At 46.1% G+C, this 17,469-nt stretch overlaps 1 protein-coding gene across 1 annotated transcript; it reads left to right on the top strand.

The window, feature by feature from the left end:
- The first annotated feature begins 1,428 nt into the window (after window positions 1–1,428).
- On the top strand, window positions 1,429–4,022 carry C26H16orf54 (chromosome 26 C16orf54 homolog). Its single transcript, XM_058570566.1, has 2 exons — window positions 1,429–1,559; window positions 2,190–4,022. The coding sequence occupies exon 2, from the start codon at window positions 2,190–2,192 to the stop codon at window positions 2,862–2,864; it is 675 nt and encodes a 224-aa protein (XP_058426549.1). The 5' UTR covers window positions 1,429–1,559; the 3' UTR covers window positions 2,865–4,022.
- The last annotated feature ends 13,447 nt before the right edge of the window (window positions 4,023–17,469 follow it).

The raw sequence follows: 17,469 nt of genomic DNA, 5'->3' as shown, positions 1-17,469 counted from the left end.
GACTTACAATTAGAATATACAACCATACCCAACCATTTTTGAGGAGGGAAAAAAAAAAGGAAAACATACATAACAATTTTCAGGTTTTATTTATGTGGATTTTTTTAACAAAACTTTTTTATTGTCATAAATGCATATAACATAAAATTTACTATCCTAACCATTTTTTTAAATAATTTATTTATTTATTTATTTATTCCCCCAAAGCCCCAGTAGATAGTTGTATGTCATAGCTGCACATCCTTCTAGTTGCTGTATGTGGGACGTGGCCTTAGCATGGCCGGAGAAGCGGTGTGTTGGTGCGCGCCCGGGATCGAACCCAGGCCGCCAGCAGTGGAGCACGAGCACTTAACCGCTAAGCCACGGGGCTGGCCCTTTCCTAACCATTTTTAAGTGTCTAGTTCAGTGATACTAAGTTCAAGTTTTCTTTTAAGGCTTATAACCTCACCAATTTCTAATCTCATCAGGTTCTGCATATGTCTAAGGCCCAGAGCCTTGGGACTCTCCATTTCCTCCTACTCCCACCCCACGCCACGCTGGATGCTCCTTCTGGCCCTTTCCTCAAAACCACCAGGACAGAGCAATCTGAGTCAGGCTGCCCTGTGATCATCTTTTGTAACATGCTAACATTTCAACCTATTTTTGGAGCCTTTCCCATTAAATGGCCGTCATTTTGCAAACCAAAACATAAATACCCAGTACGAGTTGAGTTGTGTTCAGGTTGCTTGCCAGACGGGGAATTAATATCTATGCTGCCCTGTTCCTCCCACACGCATGGGTTGTGTGATTTTGGGCAGGACACCTCCCTTATTTAGGGCTCACTTGTCATCTGTCAGTGAGTGAGTCAAACTAGACAATCTCTGACAGATCTCCGTCCAGGAGCCGATGACGCTCCATCACACCTCCTACCCCCAGGCTCCTCCGCACCTCAGCATTGGGAGAAAGGATCCAAGATAGCAAACGTTTGGGACCTTGGAGCCAGGCCTAAGCCTGTTTTTCACCCTGAACTCTTCCTGGAGGCCTGACATTCTTGCTACCCAGGCCTCACCTCACAGATATTTTCCAACCAAAATTGGGACTGAATAGTGTGAAGACAAGGAAACGTGTTCATGAGAAGGCTGGGTCAAGTAGGAGGACCTGTGGGGGCTGGATGGCAGGAGCAGGTTTGGTGGGGCCCAGTGAGCAGGACAGACAGGGCAGCCACGAGGGAGCAGGCATAGCGGGGTGCCTTGGTGCTCTGGGAACAGATGGGCCAGAATCTCTGTCTCCTCTTTCTTGGCCTCCAGGCGAATGTTCTCGGGCTGGGGCCTGGCTATGGGGTGAGACTGAGTTCAATAGAACCACTGCCATTCCGGCCCCACCTCTCGCCAGGAAACACCTCCCACCGCGGTGACCACATCCTCCAGGTTGCCTTGGAAACACTCCGGGTGCAGGGGGAGCCCAGCACAGTTGGTGGTGCCCTCCCTTCCGCCCTCATCTGAGGCAACAGCTCTGCGGCCTCCCTGCACGCACAGGGAGGAGAGGCTCCGAAGGGAGAGAGGAGCCGGGACTGACCCGAGGTAAGGTGGGGCGTGCAGGAGGCCCCTGCAGGTTGGGGAGCTGAGGGACAGAGACAAACAAGGCAGACAGAGTCGGGCCAGAGACTGGGCAAAGCGAGAGAGGCGGGGACAGGTGCAGAGGTGGCACCTGAGACCTGGCGGCACAGCAAACTTGGTGGAGCTGCTGAGAGCAAGACCAACTCCAAGGAGGGTTGTGCGGGCAAAGGAACAGCCAAGGGGCCAGCTGAGGTGGCCAGGAGGGCGCACACATGCAGGGGCAGGGCCGGGAGGGGACGTTCTCCTTTCCTTACCCACCACTTCCTCTCTAGGCCTGAGCAAGACCTGAAGGGGCTGAGAGGGAGGCACCCTGAGGTCTGGGAGGAAAATGGGCCTTCAGAAAGGGATCCTGAGTAGGAGGGCCTGGCTGCAGGCCAGGGGGGGCCCCTGCTTCTCCTGCCATCTGACTCACTCTTGCCCTTTCTGGGTCCTCTTTGCCCCTCTGTCTGCCTGGCTCTGTTTCTCAAGCCAGACACCGAGCCCCTCTCGCCTCTGGCTCTCTCCTCACTCTTGTTTGTGCACTTGCTGCCTCTCTCTCTCTAGATTGTGCCAACCCCATCTCATTTGTTCCTCTCCCGATCCCTGTCTCTCCAGATGTCTTCAACTCCAGACCAGCCCTCTGGGCACATGGAGGGGCCCCCTGCATCAGAGGCAGCCTCGTGGCCCCCGCTGCCCTGCGGGCCCTGTGTCCCCATCATGCTCGCCCTGGCCTCCCTTGCTGCCCTCTTCCTCCTGACAACTGCCGTCTTGGCCGAACGCCTGTTCCGGCGCTCTCTGCGCCCAGACCCCAGCAACCAGGCACCCACCCTGGTCTGGCGCCCCGGAGGAGAGCTGTGGATTGAGCCCAGGGGCACCCCCCGAGAGCGCTCAGAGGACTGGTATGGCTCTGCGGTCCCCCTGCTGATGGACCGGGCCCCAGACCCTCCCACCCCTGGGGGCACCTTGGAGGCCCGAGCAACAGCCCCACCTGCCTCTTTAGCCCCTCAGCCCCTTCCCAGACCCTTGGTCCCCCCGAGGCCTCCCAAGCCCTCATTCCGGAGCACCTTCTGGGGGCCCCAGGCCTGGGAGGAGAGACCCCACGCCCCAGGCCTAGTGAGTTGGGCTGAGCCTGAACAGGGACCAGACGCCAGTGTGCACTTGGGGAGCCCCCAGGCCCAGAGGCAGCGGCCAGGAAGCCCTGATCCTGAGTGGGGTCTCCAGCCTCGGGTTACCCTGGAGCAGATCTCAGCTTTCTGGAGTCGTGAAGGTCGGACAAGTGTTGGGCTCTGAATCCCCAGTGCCTGGAGGACTGGCCTCCCAGAAACCCCTGAGGAAGGCCCTACCCTATCTCAGAGGGACCTTAAGACCCTGGGGCTCCAGCCTGGGAACCTGATACCTGAGGTCCCCCAGGGAAGAATGCCCCTCCTAGGCCTTTTACATCTGGATTTCAATTCCCCTGGATCTGGGTCTGGGCAGACGGGGTGTGGACAGAGCCTGTGCTGCAGGGGAAGCCCAGAGGTACCTCTGCTTCACTGCCTGGGGCTCTGGCGTAGAGAACTGGAGATGGGGCCGACTCTGGGCCAGAAGCCGTGAAGATCACGTTCCGGACTAAGAACTCAAGATACCAGACAGGCAGGAAATAGCACCAACACAGTGGCTTCCACCTTCCTTCAGTGTGCACCTAAGAAGCATATATCAAAGCGGAGGGGTCTCATGGCTGCTGAAGAACAGGCTGAGGGTGGGATAATGAGTGTCAGTTGTGCCAGCAGGAGATGACAGGAATTCAGCTTCCCAGAGCCACAAATCATCCCTCCAGCAAAACAGATAAAGAGAGGTCAAGACCAGGCAAAGGAGCATCTTATTGCATACAAACTGTGGCTTTGACCCCCAACCAGCAACAGGGAACTTGGTTAGCCAAGCTCAGACGCACTTGTGCCTGTAGCTGGGACTTAGAGCCAAAGAAGACTGAAGGGCAGCCTGTCCTCAAGGCCGACACACCTCAGCCTCCTGAATCTCACCCCTCCACAATGAGAGAGGCCCAGGCCAAGGAGATCTGAGTTTGATCCAATGTGGAAAGGAGCACTGTCCCGAGGCAGGGTAGCTCCCAAAATGCGGCCTCCAGCTATCTTCCTCCCAGCTAGCTGGAGTGGTCCGGAGAGACAGATTTTCCCCAAGGCGGGCTTACTTATAAAGCTCCACCCCGGAGAAATGGAGCCCTGAGGTGTCCTTCGCCCTATAGCCGCCTGTGTCAGCTGACCTCCACTCTGGGAGCAGTACCAGGGGCTGGGGAAAGCAAAGGAGTTTCCGTTCCCCAGGGACCTGATTTCCCAAATTTCAGTCAGAATGTTAGGATTTTTGCCACATCAGCTTACCACCTGTACTATTATTTACTTTATGTTTTTCTTTACATTGGTTTACTATTTGCTTAATAAATTTATTTTAAAAGGACTCTTTTTTGTATCATTTCTGTAAATGGAAAGCCAGTATCACTTGCCAGAAATAGAAGGTAAAACATGCAAATAAATACAATGTAAACAAAGATATTGAGTTCTAAGTAGACACTGGTCCCTGCTGGAGGCGTTGCCCCAAAGATCTGCTCTTTCTTTGTTAAAAGAAAAGGGGACGAATGGATCAGCAAGTGTTAGACACTGTAGCGCCACCCTGAGGCCTTCGCTGGAAGTACTGAGACAGCCTGAAGGCCCTGCCCAGGGAGCAGCCATCCTGTGCTGCTTAATGCGAGCCACCAACCTTCCGAGTTCACCTACACCCACACCCACACCCGGGGAAACGCTGCTGGCCAGAGGCCAACACTTGGCTCTCGCTGCTCAGGAGAGCCGGAGAGCGCTTGGGCCTCCACCTCCCCTCTAACCCCTTGGATGCTGGAAGTTGAGGGAGCAGCTGGGGAATAAGAAGCCCCCAGGCTGAGGGACCTCTCCTGCAGGTGCACTCATCCAGCAGGTGTTCAGAGCACCTTCCCTGAGCCAGGCCCTGGGGGTGGAGGCATCAGACCTGGCCTCTCAAGGAGCTCACAGTCTCTTTAGTGGAAGGCGTGGGGGGTGGAGGGGGTGAGAAGAGACGTGGACACATAACTGATACAAGGTAGAGATCAGGGCTCCTGTCCCATCTCTGTCACTCAGGAGCTGGATAATTATGTCACTTCTCATTGTCACCATCATCTGACAGGACTGGGTTGTGGGGACTCTGCCCAAGAGGAGTGACCAGTCCACCAGGGAAATAGAACAGAGATACAGTGTCCAGAGCTTAGATGCCCGCACACCAAGTGCTCAGCAGGGGCAGGACGTGCAGAAAGGACACCAGGGGCAAGGCGCTGGCTCACCCTCTGGCTCTGTAACCCACTCAGTTGGAGACTTCAGAAAAGTAATTTTTGTATTACTGGGCCTCACCTTCTTACTCTATACGACAAGAGAGTTGAAAGTTGAACAAGATGTTCTATTGAGACTTTTCTAGCTGTGACATCTGAGGATGCTATAACATGAAAGATGGATGGATGGACGCATGTATGGATGTGATCTCCCTGGGGCAGAGTCCAATTCGTCCCCAAAGTCATCTTTATATGCCCAGACCCAGAACATGGTCTAAAACATAACAGGAGGCTAAGGAAAGGGGAATGAATAAGTGGATGGATCAATAGATGCATTAGTTTTACCCTTTCTCCTTCCTCTTTATTTTAAACCTCTCCCTCACATCTTTAACACCATCTTATTACTTTCTAATGTTGAGTCCTTCTTTTATGTCTTTAGGCATTTAAAACATATTTACTGTATGGTCCTTTACTCGATGATTCTGTTGTCTGGAGTTCCAGGCTGCTCACTCTCATTCATGACAGATGGCTCCCTCGTAAGTTTGCTAATTTGGGGCTGTGAACTCAGCTTCAGCAGGGCCTTAGCAGTGGGAATCCATGTGAACAGGTTTGAGGTTACTTCTCTCTAGAGAAGTTTTGTGTTCGTTCCTGCCAAGGATGCTTCACGGGTATGACTAACCCTGGACCACATTATTTGTTAATTTCTATTTGGGCTTCCGAAACCACGCAGATGGTGTAAATTCGAAACCCAAATCTAAGTGACGGCAAGCCTTTGGTTATGAATTCTCTGGGGAGACTTTCTATTGCTACCAGATCTCAGGGTGAGACAGATAAGGTTTTTTTTGTGCTCCCTGAGCTGATGGGAAGAATTTTTTTCTAGTATACTCTTTCACTGAGGGTGTCATCTGCTAAGAGGGTGAGCTTTATATCAGGGTCTCAGTTTTCAATGCTTTCATCTCCAATCTCTAGGTGGGTGTAAAACCCAAGCCCCTTCATTGCTAAGATCTACAACCAGCCAGCAGCTCACACAGCTCTGGTTTTCAATTTCCTCTTTGTGTACGGCCAGGGGGGGATTCCCCTTACGTTCTTGAAAGCCAACTGTGCATTTTAAAGGATGTTTGCTTGATTTTATGCAGCATTTCTAGATGTTTCATGGTGAGGATATGCTTATCAGGTTATACCATTCATAATCTCACAAAAAACAGACTATTTCCTCTATAAACAAGTTCCAATCTCTCCCACCTTAAAACAATCAGCCAACCAACAACTAATTCTCCATCCCTCACCACATAACATGACCTCTCACCTCCTTCACAGCTAACGTCTGGAAACTTCTGGAAAGAGCTGTCTGTCTTAGCAGTCTACATTTTCTCATCTCCCCATCACTCTGCAACTGGCTGCAGGCTTCTGTACACTTCCAGCACTCTAAGGAAACTGCTTTCACTGAAATCATGATCTGCATATCTTAATCAAAGGACACTGTTCAGCCTCCTGTACACAGCATTCGACATTTGATTTCCTTCTTGAAACTTTCTCTTCCTTTGGCTTCTGTGTCTCCACACACACCTGATTTCCCTTCCTTCTCTCTGGCTATCCTCTCTGATTCTTTTGCTGGCCCCCTTCTCCAGAGGTCCAGCCTAGGGTGCTTCTGCTGTCTACACACTCTTCCTGGGAAATCTCACTCATGCCTATGGCTTCAACTGCTGTCTCATACTCTGATGATCCCCAGGTGTCTACCTCCAACTGTGTTGAATCTCGTCCTCCCATTTGTATTCTCCCATTATTCTAAGGTAATGGTACCAGTGGGAGAGAAAACAAGAGGATTAACTAAAAGATTGTCTCAGAAACACTCCACAGACATCCCTGGGTAGAGTCAGTATTTGTCCCCAGGATAAAACCAGCCGAAAAAAAAAAAACAAACAGGGGTTACGAATCCACATGCATAAAGAGGCCAAGCCAGAGACATAGGTGAGCAATGTGAACCAGGAGACAGAAATAAAAAGAGACCACATGCCCATCTGTAGGGGCAACTGCCACTCGGCTCTACCAACCATGTCCATCCTTCTGATTTTCCAGCAGAAGCTAGAAATCTGGGGTTTTAGGTAAAATCAACCAAACTGTTAACCATTGTGTGTATGTGTGTGTGTGTGTGTGTCTGTGTCTGTGTGTGTGTGTATATTAATCTACCTACCTATAAAAGCCAAATGAAACAAGTCTGTGGGCCACATGTGGCTCATGAACCATCAGTTGGGGATCTCTTCTAACAAACTTGAACGAATGCTTGGGAAGTCTCCTGCAGTGGGTGTGAAGGGTCCCTCCTTCTCTTGGCCTTTGGCGGTGGGGACATGGGGCAGCTTGATCTTGGATGGTCTTCAGTCAGGGTTTTCCCCACCTTAACACTATTGACATTTGGGCCAGATAACTCTTTGTTGTGGAGACTTTCCTGTACATTGCAAGATATTTAGCAGCATCTCTGGCCTCTATCCACTAGGTGCCAGTAGCATCCTCCACTTGTGACAACCAAAAATGTCTCCAGACATTGCCAAAGGGCACCTGGGTGGGAGGAGAGGAAGAAGCACCTCTGATCTAAGTGAAGCATTTGAATCAATTAACACACCTGCCGCAGAGCTCGCAGCCTGTTCAGAGCAAGGCCTACTGGGGAACCAGACCCACTCAGCTGCCAAGGAAAACCATGTGGGCTTCCTCGTACTAACTTTCAGTGGCAGCAAAAAGGACTAAGATGAAGAGACAAAACAACCAGCCCTGGAGGAAACAAATAAATAAGATAATCCGCCATTAAACAAGAAGAGATTTCTAGGAAGACATTGCAATTGGAGAACAAGAGAAAGTTCTGGAAATTACAAATATGATTGCCTAAATTAAAAAGTTAATCAAAGGAAAGTATGGGAGGAAAAAGTTTTTAAACATCTCTCAATATGTAGAGCAAAATGGCAAAGAAATGGAAAATATGAAAGAAAGGTTAAGAGATGAAGGATCAATCCATTCAATATTTGTCTAACAGAAGTTCCAGAAAGAGACAACAGAGATAGCAGAGGGGAGGAAATAATCAGATTCCATTTGTTTGAGAAAAACATTTCAAGCAGAGAAAAGAGGTCTGTGCAAGTGGCTCTCACCTGGCTGTGCAGTGGAGTCACCCCAGGAGCTCTTAGAAACATGGACACCAAGACTCCCGCTTCTCCTCCAGGTGGAGTAACAGGGACCAGGTTTAACCTTCCACCTGAAACAACCACCACAACAAAACCAGACAAAATGCACGAAAGAACAGTTTCAAAACACTGGACACCAAGCAATGAAAGCAACAAAATCCCAGAGAGAAAGGAAAACAAGGAAGGTTTGTCCTTTTAGGATTGTCCATCTCACTGCTTTGAAAATTTCAAAACTGCGGGTAGAAGGGGGCAGTGAAGTGGAGCCCAGAGCCTCAGAGCTCCTGAGTTGAAGGAACGGAGCTGAGGGCCCAGGGAGACCACAGCAGCTAGAGCTTGGAGAACAGAACACAAAGAAGAGAGAGCTGCCCAGAGAGAGAACCCAAGATCTGCAGAGGGGCCCCTCGAGTATTCAGCAGAGAACTTATCAGCCATATGTGAGAAGAAACTACCCACGGCCAGGGGAAGAGCCATCTGAAAGGATTAGAGGAAGCAGTGCCTCAGGCCTTTTCCCATTAGCCAGACTGGAAAACATCACAGGGCAGTGGGCAGAGGACTCAGGAAGGTCTTGGCTTAGTAGTGGGGAATAATCAAGTCTATCTGAGCACTGCGCTGGACCTGGCTAGCAAATTATACAGATTACAAAAGTATCTGGCAGTCAGCAAGGTAAAATTCACAATGTCGGGCAAGACATCAAGGATTACTAGGCATGCAAAGAGGCAGGAAAACACAATTCATAATGAGGAGAATAATCAATCAATTTAAACCAACTCAGAACTGACACGGATATTAGAATGAACAGAGAAGGACATTAAAACAACTATTATAACTATAGTACATATGTTCAGAAAGTTAGGTAGTGACATGGAGATATAAAAAAAGATATGTCAAACTTCTAGAAATGAAAATTACAATGTCAAAGATGAAAAATACACGGAATGGGATTAACAGCAGATTAGATGTTGCAGAAGAAAAGATTAGTCAAGTTGAAAGGATAGCAATAGAAATTAACCAAAATGAAACACATAGAGAAAAAATAAATTTAAAAAATGAAAAGCACATTAGTGAGCTGTGGAACAACCTCAAGCAGCCTAATATGTGAGTAATTGGAGTTGAAGGAGAGGAGAGACAGAGAGGCACAGAAAAAATATTTTAAGAACTAATAGCTGAACAATTTCCAAATTTGATACAAATTATAAACCTATATATCAAAGAAGCTCAACAAATCTCACGCACAAGAAATTACAGCAAGGCACATCATAATCAAGTTCCTCAAAATGAGTTATAAAGTGAAAATCTTAAAAGTAGCCAGAGACAGCTCAACATCACTAATTATCAGAGAAATGCAAATCAAATCCACAATGAGATATCACCTCATACTCATTAGGATGGCTACTATCAAAAAAACATAAAATAAGTGTTGACAAGGATATGGAGAAATTGGAACCCTTGTGTAGTGCTGGTGGGGTTGTAAAATGGTGCAATCATTATGGAAAATAATATAGAGGTTCCTCAAAAAATTAAAAATAAAATTACCATATGATTCAGCAATCCCACTTCTGAATATATATCCAAAAGAATAAAAAGCAGGGTCTCGAAGCACACCATATTCATAGAAGCACTATTTACAATAGCCAAGAGGTGGAAGCAACACCAATGTCCATCAACAGACGGATGGATAAGCAAAATGTGGTGTGTACATACAATGAAATATTATTCAGCCTTAAAAAGGAAGGAAGGGCCAGCCCTGTGGCTTAGCAGTTAAGTGTGCGCACTCTGCTACTGGCGGCCTGGGTTCGGATCCTGGCACGCACCGATGCACCGCTTCTCCGGCCATGCTGAGGCTGCGTCCCACATACAGCAACTAGAAGGATGCGCAAGTATGACATACACTATCTACTGGGGCTTTGGGGGAAAAAAAAGGAGGAGGATTGGCAATAGATGTTAGCTCAGAGCCGGTCTTCCTCAGCAAAAAGAGGAGGATTAGCATGGATGTTAGCTAAGGGCTGATCTTCCTCACAAAAAAAAAAAGGAAGGAAATTCTGACACATGCTACAACATGGATGAACCTTGAGGACATTATGCTGAGTGAAACGTCAGTGACAAAAAGACAAATACTATATGATTCCACTTATATTAAGTACCTAGAGTAGTTAAATTCATAGAAAAAGAAAGTAGAATGGTGGTTACAAGGGTTAGGAGAGAGAGAAAAGAGGAGTTGTTGTTTAGTCGGTATGGCGTTTCAGATTTGCAAGATGAAAAAGTTCTGGAGATCTGTTTCACAACAATGTGAATATACTCAACACTGCTGAACTATACACTTAAAAATGGGTAAGGGGATAAATTTTATGTTTTTCATTTTTTACCACAATTTTTAAAAAGCAGCCAGAGATAAATCCAAAGAGACAGAAAGTAGATCAGTTGTCGTCAGGGGCTGGAGGGAGGAGGGAATGGACAATAACTACTAATGGGTACAGAATTTCTTTTTGGAGTGATTAAAATGTTCTGGAGTTAGCTAGTGTTGATGGCTGCACAATTTTGCATACTGAAAACCACTTAACTGTACATTTTAAAAGGGTGAAGTTTATAGTATGAAAATTATACCTCAATTTTTAAAAAAGCAGCCAAGAAAAAAGACATGCTACTACAAAAGAATGGAAATAAGGATGATGTCAGATTTCCTTTTGGAAACAATGCAAGTGAGAAGGCAGTGAAGCAACATCTTTAAGTATTGGAAGAAAAAAAAAAGTCAACCTAGGATTCTATACCTGGCAAAAATTTCTTTTGAAAATGAAGGCAAAAAAGAGATATTTTCAGATTTACAAAAGCTGAACCAGCAGACCCACACCAAACAAAAATGTTAAAGGATATCCTTCAGGCAGCAGGAAAATAATCCTAGAAGGAAATCTGGATTTACACAAAGAAATGAGGAGCATCAAAAATAGTAGCTATCAGAAACATGTAAGATTGTTTTCTTATTATTTAAATACCTTTAAAAGATAATTGACTGTTTCGGGGCCGGCCCCGTGGCTTAGCGGTTGAGTGCACGCGCTCCACTACTGGTGGCCCGGGGTTCAGATCCCAGGCGCACACCGACGCACCACTTGTCCCACCATGCTGAGGTGGCATCCCACAAACAGCAACTAGAGGGATGTGCAACTATGACATACAACTATCTATTGGGGATTTGGGGAGAAAAAGGGAAAATAAAAGATAATTGACTGTTTCAACAAAAATAATAACAGTGTATTATGGTTTACAGTGTTTACATATGCAAAAGTTAAATACATGACAATAGCATAAAGGCCAGTAGGGGAGAAGCAGAAGGATACAATTGTAAGGATTTTATACTATAGATGATGTGGTATAATATCCTTCAAAGGCAGACTGAGACAAGTTAAAGGTGAATACTATAAACCCTAAAGCAACCACTAAAAAAAAATAGTAAAGAGGGAAAACGGAACAAAGAACAGATGGGACAAATAAAAAAACAAATAGCAAGATGATAAACTCAAATCTAACCATATCAATAATCACATTAAATGTAAATGGTCTAGAAAAAAAAAAGGCAACCAGATTGGAAAGGAAGAAGTAAAACTCTATTTGTGGATGTCATGATCTTGTATATAGAATATCCTAAGGAATCCACAAAAAATCACCATGAATTCAGCATGGTTGCAGGACACACAATCAATATATTATAAATAAGCACATGAAAAGATGTTCAACATCATCAGTCATTAGGGAAATACATATCAAAACCACAATGAGACACTACTTCACACCCATTAGGATGGCTATAATCAAAAAGACAGACAGTAACAAGTGTTGGTGAGGATGTGGAGAAATTGGAACCCTTGTGCATTGCTGGTGGGAATGTAAAATGGTGCAAAGGCTTTGGAAAACTTTGGAAAAAATGGCAGTTCTTCAAAAAGTTAAACATGACCCAGAAATTCTATTCCTAGGTATATACCCAAGAGAAATTGAAAACATGTTCACACAAAAACTTGTACATTAATTTTCATAGCAGCATTATACATAATAGCCAAAAAGTGGAAACAACACACATGTCCATCGACTGGTGAATGGATAAACAAAATGTTGTCTATTCACACAAAGAAATGCTCAGCCACAAAAAGGAATGAAATATTGATACATACTACAACACAGATGACCCTTGGAAACAGGCTAAGTCAAAGAAGCCAGACACAACAGATCACATATTGTATGATTTGGTTTACATGAAATGTCCAGAAAAGGCAAATCTGTAGAGACAGAAAGTAGAAGCGTTGCCAGCAGCTCAGGGAAGTGGGGAATAGGCAGAGACTGCTAATAGATATGCGGTTTCTTTGGGGGATGATTAAAATGCCCTGAAATTATACAGTGATGATGGTTCCACAACTCTATGAATATACTAAAAGCCACTGATCTGAACAATTTGAAAGGGTGAATTTTATGGTATGTCAATTATATTTCAATTTTTAAAAATTAATGCATCAAGAAGGGATTATATATGTTATTTAAAGGTATAATGCTAACCAATAGAAAGACTACCAATAAAAATATAACTAACAAAATTTTTTTAAAATGTGAGTGAGCTAAATTCTTTTCCTTCACCTATGGAATCAATACAACTTAAAGCGATAAATGATCACCTTTGCAATTCAAGAGGCAGCTATGAGAAGAATTAAAAACAACTTAAAAGTGGTTACTTTGGGAAAATGGGAGTGAATGGAGATTTTTACTTCTTCATTTTATAGTCTGATAACTAAATTGATTAACAGATGAAAAAGAAAAAAGAGGATAAAGGTAAAAGGTAAAAAGGTAAAAAAAGGGCCGGCCCCATGGCTTAGCGGTTAAGTGCCCGCGCTCCGCTACTGGTGGCCCGGGTTTGGATGCCGGGCACGCACCGACACACCGCTTCTCCAGCCATGCTGAGGCCGCATCCCACATACAGCAACTAGAAGGATGTGCAAGTATGACATACAACTATCTACTGGGGCTTTGGGGGAAAAAAAAAGGAGGAGGATTGGCAATAGATGTTAGCTCAGAGCTGGTCTTCCTCAGCAAAAAGAGGTGGATTAGCACAGATGTTAGCTCAGGGCTGATATTCCTCACAAAAAAAAAAAAAAAAAAGAAGGAAAAAAAGGTAAAAAAAATCTTGTTCTCTTGTCAAGTCTTTTTGAGCCTCTAATAGGACTTAGTTTCTTCATATGTAAGATGGAAGTGTTAATAATAATATTATCAATAATAATGAGAGTTCTCATTTATTCAATATTTACTATGAGCCATACACTGTGCTAGGTACTTCTCATGAAAAAAATAAAGAAAAAAAAAAAAAGAAGAAAGAAAGAGAAAGAAAAATGGAGAGGGTAAATTAACTGTCAGAAAAGATGTGTGGATCTTTTTTGGGGTTCTATTTTAATTACTGTAGGCACAGCATCGCTGAATTGTTGCCTCAGATAGGTCACGGGAACAGTTCTTCTGCATCTTCTATGTATTTCCCAAACATAGGGGATGGATTTTTCATCCATTGGAATTAATTAGATTGGAATAAAAGAATGCAAGGCTTGAGCCAGCCCTGATGGTCTAGTGGTTAAAGTTGGGTGCTCTCATGGCTTCGGTGGCCGTGGTTCATTTCCTGGTCATGGAACCACACCACCTGCCTGTCAGTTGCCATGCTGTGGCGGTGGCTCACATACAAGAACTAGAAGGACTTACAACTAGAATAGACAACCATATACTGGGGCTTTGGGGAGAAAAAAGAAAAAAAGAGGAAGATTGGCAACAGATGTCAGCTCAGGGTGAATCCTTCCCTGCAAAAAAAAAAGCAAGGCTTGATTTAGCCCTTGAAATCTTCCATCCACTTGGGAAGTTACTATATCAATAATACAAAAACGTGGTAAGTACAATCCTTTACCTAAAAAGCTGCCAAATCTTAATGAATTCCCCTTCTGGCTCATAATATTCTGAGAAAACAAAGCAAATCATGTGGAAAGTAAAATTGAAATATTTCTGGTTCTTAGTGAGATTACAGTTAAGTGGCTTTTACTGTTGGTGTTTTTTTGTTTGTTTGTTTCTTGTTTTTTAATGTGGGGAAAATGATTTTTACCTAGCCTTTAAGAGATCAGCATTGTCCTTTATATTTTGATATATTATTCCAACAAAGATGCTTTTCTTTGGGTAACAAGCAGCCAAATATCAAGAAGCAAGTGATTTGTGGGATAACTGTTGGTGCTAAGGCTTCTGAATCTTTTAGCTGAAGAGCTGGGAGGTAGGAAAGAGGTTACCCAGTGACCCACCAAACTAGAGGTATGCATGAGAGTCTCTTTGCCCCTTATCGTTTTCTGGGTGCGCTGTACAGATTCCAGTGATCAAAAGAGCACTACGTGCCTGAAATAAAGAAAGCCCCCATTATCCGGGTAAATATGATGTACACAGCGATCGATGGAGACGTTATGCACAGCCCCACGGTCAGATTCTCTTCAGTACTTTGTCGTTTAGTCTTACAAGCTGAGCTACTTAGGGCCTCAGAAAGCAGGTCTTAAATGTTACTAACTGCCAAAATGATCTATTACTCAGGAAGGGATTGGAACAAAGCACAGAGGTGCTGAAACATTTATGGAATTTTACCTACCATATTGTCTTGAAGGGCTAGTGATAAATTAATCTATGTGTCCACACCGCATAATAGCACAGTGGGATTTGTTAAACATCCAAAGTTGAGTTGTTTTCGGATACCATTTGGTTTGCTAATAACGTCTTGTCATTTTTTTTTTTTTTTTTACTGAGTAAGATTGGCCCTGAGCTAACATCCGTGCCCATCTTCCTCTGCTTTATATGGGATGCCACCACAGCATGGCCTGACAAGCGGTGTGTCAGTGCGCGCCGGGGATCTGGGCCTGCGAACTCTAGGCCACCAAAGTGGAGCACATGCACTTAACTGCTTGCGCCACTGGGCCCGGCCCAGTGTCTTGCCATTTTTAAATGCTTTCGCCTTTTGCTGACCTTGGCTCACTAAAATGCATGCCCATTGAGTTCACTGACTCTGTCTACCTGGTTTGACAGCTTGCCTTCCCAGACCTTCTAGACTGAGTGCCCCAGTTGGTGGATGGGTGGAGGGTGGGAAGAGGGATGGGCTGATGGAAAGGGGAGGTGGGTGAGGTGGGTAGGTGAGACGGAGGACAGATGGAAGCTGAGTGGGTGGATATGGTAGGCGGGTGGGCAGGAGGGTGAATGGAAGGATGGTTTGATGAGTGAATGTGAGTCTTAGTGATCTCTGGAGTACACAGGGCCTTGAAAAATCACTGAGATACCTGGGGCAGTTGGATGGGGATCTAATGAGGGAGTTAAGCTGGAAAAGTGAGTGAAAGAAGGAACTGCTGCACACCCCTCGTCAGCTTGCATTCTTGAGCTGATGCTACACTTAGTATTCATTGACTATTATCTTTGGAACCCGGAAAGGGAGATGAAATCAGAGGACAATGGAAGGTGGTGTGGTTGCAGTGCCTTCTGGTGGCCATGAGGGGATTTGCCATTTGGTATTCTTAGGTATTTTTGCATTGTTTATTCTTCCCACTCCACCTCACCCCCCACACTAGACTATAAACCCCATGAGAACAGGGACTTTTGTCTGTTTACTCATTGTTGTATATCAGGCATCTGGAATGGAGCCTAACACATAGTAAGAGTTCAATAAATATGTATGGAATGAGTGAATGACAGATTTAAATCCTGCTCCATTGCTTTATTGATAGGTGACCCTGAGCAGCTCTCTTAACATCATAAATCCTCAGTTTCTTATGGGTAAAATGGAGACGCTAACACCCACCCTCCATGAGCATTAATTGAGGGAAAAGAACCTACACCTGCCGAGCCGGGGCACTCAGTCAACATGTGCTCCCTTCTCACCCACCAGCGAGTGTTGCTGATGCATTATATGCTGACAGCAGCACCCGATTTGATGGGCACATTTGCCATGATGGACATGGGCTTTCTGGGGTGTGGGGCAACCTGGGGAAATCATCCAAGCCTCGTCCCTGGCTGGCCAGGCAGGGAGGAAGTATAGCCAGATAGATAGGGCAATACCAAGTGAGGTGTGAGATTTCCTTCTGCCATCCATGCCCGTCTCCCCACCCCAACAGCCACACCTAACTCTTCCCATTGCCCTGAACCCATCGGGCTCCATCTGCCCTCTGAGCCTTTGCAGATGCTGTTTCCTCCGCCTGCATGCCATTCTCTCCAACCCTATTGCCACGACCCACGTTCAAGCCCTCGGAGTGGCTGTATCAGCCTCGTCCTAGTCTCCCTGCAGACACTCTGACCTCCTCAAATACATCTTCCTGCAGGGGACTCGATCTAAACTGCAAATATGCTTATCTCACTTTCCAGCTTCAATCTGATTGTTCTTGGGACAGAGTCCAAGTCCTCTGACCTACCATTTTGTGGTCTGGACCCAGCCCAGCTCCTAGCCATCTCGCCTCTCCTGATCCCGGCTTCAAATCTTACACCAAACAATCCAAGCCATTTCCCGAGCCTTTGCCTACGCGGTCGCCTCTGCCTGGAAATCCATTCCCCTGCAAGGAGGGCATGTGTTGCTTTTGCCTGCCCAGGATCCATTTCCTTTTCCTCTCATAATGGAATCCCCTCCCAGCTCTCAGATCGGAGGTGCCTGTAGGGCTGACCCATTTGTGGGTTCAAGAGTGAGCTTGAGACTCAGCCCGGTAGATTTCTTTTCTAATTGGAATGCTGTGGGTGCAGCATACGTTCTCCAGTTGGCCACAGACCACTCCCCTTTGTCTTATTCCAGCTTCTTCCATTTATTTTATCTGCTTGGCTCCTGGAGGCATTGGAGTTTGAAATTCCTGGTACACTTCTCCCTTCTGGTCTGTCAGGCTCTGATTCCCTCCTGTATCCCAAATGTTTCACCTTCCAGTTCCCAGCTCACCCATGGGTCCCAACTTCCCTGTCCTGACACCCAAAAGTGCCCCTGGTTCTATCGAGGTTCAGTTGTCCCCGTTCAGGTCTGAGGAGCTGGGGCTTGGAGATCTAAGTTCGCTGGAGCAGGGAAGGCTGCCTAGCTGTGTCCATGTTTTTCCTGGAGAAAGGGCAGGAGGACCCAGGGGTGGAGGTGTGTATGAGAGAGGACAAGTGCAGCCCCAGGTGGCACCTCTGGGCTGTGTCCTGTGAGAATGGCCTCTGCAGTTCAGGGAATCACCAAAGGCAGCAGGCATTTCTGCCTGGCATCTCTGGTGGATGAATCTCTGCTGTGTGCTCAGAGCCTGGCCACGGCAGGTGCCCAGTGCATGTTTGGTGTGTGTAGGATGAAGGTCTTGGCCTGTCTGGGGCTTTCACATCTGCCATCAGCTCACTGTTTTCTTGATCTGCCCCTGTCCCAGGCCCCTCGCTG

Source organism: Diceros bicornis, chromosome 26 (genome assembly GCF_020826845.1).
Source record: "Diceros bicornis minor isolate mBicDic1 chromosome 26, mDicBic1.mat.cur, whole genome shotgun sequence".
Taxonomy (NCBI): Eukaryota; Metazoa; Chordata; class Mammalia; order Perissodactyla; family Rhinocerotidae; genus Diceros; species Diceros bicornis.
The sequence above is the reverse complement of the archived record's forward strand: the minus strand, read 5'-3'. Positions and strand labels throughout refer to the sequence as shown.